Source organism: Artemia franciscana, unplaced genomic scaffold (assembly GCF_032884065.1).
Source record: "Artemia franciscana unplaced genomic scaffold, ASM3288406v1 PGA_scaffold_120, whole genome shotgun sequence".
NCBI lineage: Eukaryota > Metazoa > Arthropoda > Branchiopoda > Anostraca > Artemiidae > Artemia > Artemia franciscana.
In genome coordinates, this window is record NW_027062621.1 from 109,408 (window position 1) to 117,927 (window position 8,520).

Here is an 8,520-nt window from a genome sequence, read left to right on the forward strand (position 1 = left end):
GAAGAATTAGCATACCAATACTTAAGCACGGAAACAATAGAAAGGTTAACACCCGAGGCTGCTAGAGAAAACAAAGCATTTGAATGAATTACATTATCAAAAGCACTAGATATGTCAACAGTCAAACAATACAGGTGACTTTTTTGAGCAACAGCTTGTTTCATTAGCCAACCCACAATATGGTGACCTTGAAAACAGCCCATGCCTTTTCTAAAACCAAGCTGGAAGGGTGTAAAATTGCACTTGGAGTTAATGGCCGGTAGCAGTACATATTCAAGTAGCTTACTAACAAAACAAGACACAGTGATAGGACGATAATTAGAGCAAGCACTGGGGTCCTTACCCCTCTTGACTATGGGAGATATACAGCCGGACAAAAAACTATCTGGCACAACGGACTGTGCCAAACACATCTGGAACAATAATTGCAAATGCTTCAGTAGTTCAGGACAATCATAAGCAAAAAACTTGAAGCAAAGACCATCACTATCGAGAGACTCAGACTTATTCACTTGCATAAGAGCTCGGAGTATAACACCAGATTTTACCGACAACACTTGAGATTGGTTGATATGAATTGGGAGGATTCAGTTGACAAGCTTTGTAAAATGATTTTGGAGATAAATATTAAACGAAAGCAAAATGTTTTTATAATGAGAAACGAAGTCACATAGCCGAAGAGACGAATTAATTGGAGGTGAACACTTAACACTGTTTATAACACGATCCCAGGATTTCTTGTCACAAGGACCATCCCAGGCATTCAGTCTCGCTCTACGCAGGGAATATTTGTACTCTCGTTTGGTTTTCTGTTTTATTTGATGTACTGAACGAGAAGAAGGACGATTACAGGCTATCCACATACGGAGCCAGAACTTAGCTTTTTGTTTAGCTATCTTCACTTTAGGATCAAATTTCCAAAAGGGATTGCGAGTACCCGTTCGCACGCACTCGGAGGGTACAGCTGTTTTAGCGGCAGACTTTAGACAGAACACTATTTGCTGATAATACGAGTTTATATCTATCCGAGTTGAAGTTGTAGATACAGATGTTTGCAATAAGTGGAAAGGCACTTTAATAGATGATAATAACTGGGACAATGTCAATACATAAAGTGGAACATTGGTATTTTCCCAATTTAACTTTGAGAACCACTTGGGAGAGTTACGTTGCACAGAGGTCGCCATGGAGCAAGATAGTTGGCACGTGATTGGTAAATGATCGTCGTCGATTTTAAAGTCTTCCACATGAACTATTGATGAAAGTAGAGTTGAATCTGACACAATTACATGATCAAGGTTGGAAGTAAGACCACCACGATTGTGAATATAAGTAAATAGGAGATCTTTATCAGCAAGATGGAATCCTCCAGGTAGTGAATCGAGAAAGATTTCAGATCGGTCGGAATTAGATAATAAGTCAGTGTTCATGTCGCCGTTGAGAACCCATTTGGTATTTTGTTTTAAAAGGTCGCTAAGTAGTGTTCGTAGGCGATTACATGCTTGTGAAAAACTAGACAATGACTGCACAGTCTTTTTATTACAGGGGAAATAAATGTTTATAAATGCGGTATCACCACATTTTATTGCTAAGATGTTAGCGTCGCATTGCAATAATATCGGCTGAGTCTTGTGTCTGAAATAGATGGCCGGACCTCCTGATGGTCTTCCACGGGTTTTTTGGGCGGTTCTCAAGAAGGTATAATGGGTCCGAGAACGCTTTAGGCTATCAACATTCAATTTAGAGAGAAGGTGCTCCTGTAGAAACACAATATCATTTTCAAGTAGCTCACTTATCAGTAGATCCTTGTCTTTTGTACCATTAATATTAAGGGAAACAAAGCTAAACGGAGTTTGAGCATTCATTTATTAGCGTTGTTGAGAGCCGATCGGAGAACTTTGCATTTCAGGCTAAAACTTACGTGTTCCGTAGTGCAATTTGCACATTTTCAAGTAAGAAAATATATAATAGGTTACTTTTTGATGGTTTTGCCAATTTATCCACGTTTTTACCCATTCATTGATTTTTACAAGATTAATTAACTATGACCCTTGAGTTGTTAAATTAATTTAATTTAACTTTCAAAAAAATTAATTCAATTAATTAACTTAATTCATAAAATTAATTTTCTTGCAGTGAAAGTCTAGTGACTTTTTTAATGGTTAGTTTCCAAGTTTTCTTGGTTTAAACTTGGTCAATTTCTCGGTTTTTCAAGGTAGAAATCATGGGCGTCATATAAGAATGATGTCACCACAATAAACCAAAAATGGAACAGTAGATACGACACCAACTTGGGGATACTATTTACCGCAGAGAAAGATGACCTCATTTCCGAACCCCAGTAAATCAAAAGACGCTGCCTGGTAGGCCAAAAAGAAAGGATTCCCAAGTGAGGAAGGGGCTAAAGCGCTAATTCACCAAAATTGGGAAGAGGGAAAAAATGTTTTTTCAGTATCTGGGTATTTCAGTATCTCAGTAGTGAGGGGAGGGTAGCCAATTTGCCCGTTAAAATAATGATTGAAATTTTCAAAAAACAGCATTTCTCTGTGAAAATGCCCCAAAATAAGGTATTTCCAGTTGTTTTTTTTAGTGAGGTTAGGGGGGGGGGATGAAAGATTCAAAATTACTATTTTTGTTTCTGAAAATTGCTATTTGTGCGCTCAAGATGTTAATCTTTCCACGTTGCTTTCAGAGTTTCGTTCATTGAGATCTATCAAGAGCAGATAACTGACTTGCTGACAGGCTCCACTCGACTCAAAGTAAGTGATACTCACAACGAAGTTGTCATTAAGGAGCTATCAGAAGAAATGTGCTCCACTCCTGATAGTGTATGTATTTTTCCTCTTTTCGATATGCTTAAAACTACAAATATACTGGTGATGATGGACCCTGTATATGTGTCCGAAATATCCACTTAAAAAAATCTATTTGTTTCACTGTCAATTAAAAGGTTTCATCCCTATTTTGAACTATTATATTTTCGTCATGGAAAGGCAGTTTGGTCTTCGAAGTTATCTTCAAGTATGTAAAGAAAAATTTGTTGCGACAAAACGACGTAGGGCTCCAGTCCCCTGAGCATTTTAAAACTATAGCGTCATTTGCCTTTTACTGAAAGAGATCTGTATTTTGCGCGGTGTGTTTTTACTTGTCATAACAAAAAAAAAAATTATATCACAGGATAATCAAGGTTTACAAATAATAGTGGTAATAACTGTTCTTGCATAGGTAGTAATACTAATAGTAAGGAAGGTAGATACAGTGAAGATTTAGAAAGAGGAGATGGTGAAGGGTGCCTCATTTTAGAAAATTGAGACGTTTGGAAGAACAAGGTGAAAAGTCTTAGCAATAAGGCCTAGATTCTAGAAGCAGTGTAATGACAGTTCTTAAGTATGCTCCTGAAAATTGAGCACAAGGCCGTATCCAGAAGGGAGATGCTTAGGGGGTTCGAATCCCTCCTTGAAATGATTGTCCGACTAAAGAAAAAATAACAAATTTGTATATTTTTGTTATTTTTAAATATTTTAATATTTTTAAATATTTTTGACGTGTTTTTAAAGTTTTTTGTACCCCCCCCCCAATCCTCTTGTGACCCCCTCGAAAAAATCGTTTCGTACCCCCCCCCCCCAGAAAAAAAAAACTGGATACGACCTTGCTTGAGCAGTTTGAAAGTAGATGAAGGACTGATTTGCTTTCAAGTTGAAAGTTGATGTTTTCAGTACATATTAGTCTTTTACAAAAGGGAAAAAACGATAGAATTTTAGTAGTTGGAATCGTGGGCCTCAGTGGAGAGGATCTTATTTGTGTATTTGCGTCTGTATGCTATATATTGCCAGATATGTTTTATCAGAGGGAAGATTGAAGTCCTGTTCTTTTTTTTTGTTTTTTTTTTGCTTGATTTTGTTCTTAAACTTCATTGGGAAAAAAGAGAAGAAATGCCAGATGTTCTTCTTGGAAGTTTTTTTAGATTAGGACTGGCTTGAGTGACTACACATCATACAAAAAACTGCACAAAAACGTGGCTCATTCCATCATTCTGCGGCTCATCTATAATGGAGAAGTCAAAATGGTTAGGCTATCTTTTACAGATAAATGATAATTGTACGATTTACAATGGGGGAAAATTGTGATTCGTGGCAATACAAACAGGTGTCAACCGAAATGTAGGATGTCTTCAATGGTGATAGGAATTGGTAGTAAAAATATTTAAAGGAGGTGGAGTTTTGTGAGAGGGAGTAATGACTGAAGCTTCAAATAGAGAGGAGTTGCAGAGGAGCTCGTTATTATTTGCTGGGATGAGCTCACTGTCAGTTGGGTAACTAATGGACTTTCGTGCAAAAGTTCAGAACGCCGGGCACAGACCGACTATATTAATAGGGGCGAAATGAAGAATGGTTTTGAAAAGTATCAAAGCACAAATTTGTCGAAATAGCATGAAGTTGGTGGCGAATTGTATGCAGACTAATGGAAAGTATGAAACTAAAGACTTTAAATTCCAAGGCAGGGAGGATTGAACATAGAGCTTCCGAGAATTCGTGCCTGTTTCACGTAAATCTGGAAAGTCAAATGATTGTTTACAATACAAGGACAACCCTTCTCTTTGACTAGTTAAGAAGTCGAACCCTACACTTGACGGGAATCTGTGCCAATTTAATGGATTCACTTTTAGTTGATTCTTGTTACTAGTACTTTGAAGGGAGAAGATAAGGCCTATTCACGAAGACTGCTAAACATAAGTCTAGTTCTTTAGCTCAAATTGATAAAAAAAAATATGGTAGCGTTGGAGCCCTTTTCTTATGCTTCTGTGTGTGACAGTATGGAAGAAGATACATTTTGTTTAGGTTACGTGCCCGTTTTCACTCGGGAATCTGAGAAGAATGATGTCTGGGGAATGAATTGTGGAAGTGTTTTTGATGATTGAGATTGCTTGGGGTTGATGCTTCATCACAATAAAACTAAAGGTGCACTCGGACATACTTTTTGTGTCAGACAGAGAATGTTTTATTCAATTTATTAACACATTAATTTGAATTAAAATGGAATAATTGTGGGCATCAAGTCATGGCTAATTGTAGAAAAAGCCAAGACAGATAGTTCAATTCAATTCATTGATATATCTATCTATTGTCCGTCCATGCTTCACTCCTAGGGCAGTAGAACTAAGGTAGATAGATAGTCATAGAGCTAATATATTCATAGAACCTATAGTTTTCCAAGTGTTTTGTTAAATTGCACGGGTAATAGTGGGAGTGAGCTTACCTCTCTTATTGGACTAATACTTGTTTGTTATCTTTTAATAAGTCATGCCTGCCTAGAGTCCTGGGCAAGTTGATCAAGAATTTAAAATTGGCATAGGATTATCATTAGATTGTCTGGAATGAGAGGTAAACAAGGCACGCCGATTTTTCTTTTTTTTTTCTTTTTTTTTTCTTTTTTTTTGAGCTGTTACTTTTTGTCTTCAACAATGACCCTATGCTTTTCTGATGAGTGAATTTTATTACATATATAATAATATGTGTCTTAATAATGATAATTTTCAAGACTAAGAACGATTTATTCCCAGTATCGCCAGTTGCCATTTTTTTTAAATTTAATTATGCTGTTTTTTAGCTCTTTTTTCTTCTATTAATTGTTTCTGTTCATAGGTAATAGACGTTATGAAAAAGGGTGAAAAACTCCGTCACATAGCGTGCACAAACATGAACGAGAGGAGTTCTCGGTCGCACACTATATTCAGAATCGTAAGTATCTCTTGTATATAGGTTTCCCTCGGTTATTGGACTAGTAGGCTACATTTGTTTGGATTTTTTGGGGGGATGGGGGATTTTGTCTTTTTTTATTGATGTTTTAAATCAAGTTATAGAATTTCCGTCTTTTTTTGTTCATATCCTAATTTTTTTTTATCGAAAAAGGTACTTCTGCAAAGATCTAAAAATCACCCAAAAGGAAAGAATTGGGAGTCAAATTATTTAAAAAAATAATGATTTGTAATTCTTTGTGGTTTCTTCCGCGTTGGACAAAAATCAGATTAATCACCGCACACAAAGTTTGCAGCACAGCTTGCGATACTGTCTCCCCACATCACCGCCCTTTTAGGTTCTTCAGTTGTTAGTTTTTCTTCCTATTATATTTTTGCTTTTTCTCCTTTATCTTTGTAGGCTACATTACGTTTAATATTATTGTATAGTGTGCGTAAAAAAAATAAATAATAGTAAAACTTTTAAAAGATATTATACAATGAATACTGATGTTTTCCATTACCAAGGCCTTAAAAGAAAATCCATTAGCCTTTTCTAAGCAATATATCTACTAATTTTGAATTATTTTTATTGCAACAAAGAAAAATGCAACAAAGAAAAAAAAAATCTCTGCACCTGCAACTTTTATAGACATAATAGAATTATGTGAAAACTACAAAACTCAAATGTCTATTTAGGAATAAGGATGACAGGCTTACTGACATGACGGAAAAAGCTAAAACAAAAGTTGAGATATATCTGATGCTTTGCACCGGGAAATATATTAAAAATCATTTAAATTCGTTATTTAGCCTGATCTTTTGACTAAATAAAATTTTTGTTCGTAAAAAGCCTCCAGACTTCAGCCAATGTAACTTTTGCAATGATTTCAGTCTATATTGTTTGGTGTATATTCGAAATTTATTTTTAAGGTTTTTTATATTTCATATGTTTTTATATTTACTTTTTATATTTTTATTTCATGTATTTTTTCATATATTGGTTTCTTTTGCTGCCCATCCTACCTCCCTCTAAAAATGTATCTTTAGATGTTGGAAGGTTGGCGTGCCAGATTTGAGAGGTTTTACTCTGTAAATGACATCGGGCAGGAACATAATATTTTGATGTAGACCCACGAGCTCCGCTATCCTACTATCTGCTATCCGTTGTCGGCTAACGTTTTTTGTGTTAAGTTGAATAACAGTTGTGGTGTATGGTGCTATTCGTGGACCGGCTAGCGAAGCTGACTTAGCTTTGCATTTGATATATGCGACTAGTGAGAAGCTACTAGACTGATATTCGTGAGAAGACAAGAATCGGCTAGACTCGGGAAAGTAAATCTAGGCTACTAGCGGAAAATGCTTTTGCGAAAGGTTTTTGGCGCCAAATTCAAATTATTATATTTTTGACTTTGAACAATCTTTACGTTTCCTTTATCTTTTTTTTAAATCAGAATTTTCTTGTAGGGGATAGTATTTTGAAAGCTTGCTAAACCAGGACTCTTTTGTCTTAAGAGTGGCAGTTAATGGTAAATTTTTTGTTTATTTTATATGTTTTGGATGAAAATAAAAAATGTCTATGTCTATGTCTATGTCTAACCATAACCGAGACACAGTTACTAATCACAGTTTATTAAGATAAATTTATAAGACAATGGAAGTATAGTCAATTTTCAATTACCTTGCTTTTTTGCAATTACCACAATTAATTACAGGTAATTTTCAATTACGTGACATTCGAGAATATTTCACTACCAGTCTTATAAGCCAGCTTTGTCTTCCATTGAATACTTAAGGCCGACACTTTTTTGCCGTTAATTTATACTACTACTAACAACTCATCGCAGCATCATGCCGTGTGAGGCCAGCACAGCTGCGCACGCTCCTTTTCCATGAAGATCTATTCAAAGGCTCCCTCTTTACATCCTCCCAAGAAGCTGTCATTTCCCTTAAATCTTCCCTTGTGACATCCATCCACCCCATTTGGGGACGAACTGCTTTTCATTTACCCTAGACGGTTGGCCGACAAGGATATTTGGTAATCTGTCACTCTTCATCCTCAAAACGTGTCTCATTGTAGCCCTAAAAGTCGGGACTGAACGACATTTTTCGTACGTTAATACATGGCTTGTTGCGAATAACCACCTTACATTATTTGCAGTAATACTTGTTCGGTTCCTGTCGTGATGTGGAAGGTCGTACAGTTTCTTTTTTTTCAGCACCCTTTTACACTATAAAGCTTTTTTTTCTGCTGTTTGTGAAGTTCCCTTCTTTCCTCCCAGAGATTTTGAAAACTAGTGGTCTCATAATCAACTTCTTTCGAGTTAGAATCCTCCCCCGTACCCCATCTCAATAGGTAAAAACTTCCCAAATCCTATCTCCTCTAAGGGTTGGTCATGTACTTTCTACCTATGTTCTGCGATACTGAAGTATGACTCATCCTTTTTTTTTCAGATTATTGAGAGCAGAAGTCGCTGTGAGACTGGTAGCGATGAAATCGCCATTCAACTTTCATCTAAATCTAGTTGATTTGGCTGGGTCTGAAAAAGTCATCAAACAGGAGCCACCGGCGGAAGATTCAAAGAAGGGTGTGCTATCAACGTTAGTCTCAGTGCCCTGGGAAAGGTTATTGACCAACTGAGTAAAAATGAGAGGTAATTTTTTCGGCTTGGTTTTAGGTGTCGCTGCATTTTCAGTTTTGTTTGATTAGCTATTACCTTAAATCTGTTCTCATCCTTTATTTGAAAAAAAAGGAAAAATATCCGTCGGGCTGTATCAATATGTTT

The 8,520-nt window shown here is 36.2% G+C and overlaps 1 protein-coding gene across 7 annotated transcripts in view; it reads left to right on the forward strand.

The window, feature by feature from the left end:
* LOC136041276 (centromere-associated protein E-like) overlaps nt 1-8,278 on the forward strand; it is a 117,635-nt gene extending 109,357 nt beyond the window's left edge. For all 7 annotated transcript variants that reach the window (XM_065725882.1, XM_065725886.1, XM_065725884.1 and 4 more), the window contains 3 exons: nt 2,693-2,828; nt 5,643-5,738; nt 8,189-8,278. In XM_065725882.1, the coding sequence (XP_065581954.1) occupies nt 2,693-2,828; nt 5,643-5,738; nt 8,189-8,263 (307 nt within the window). In that variant the 3' untranslated portion in view covers nt 8,264-8,278. The remainder of the gene's footprint in view (nt 1-2,692; nt 2,829-5,642; nt 5,739-8,188) is intronic.
* Nucleotides 8,279-8,520: the final 242 nt, after the last annotated feature.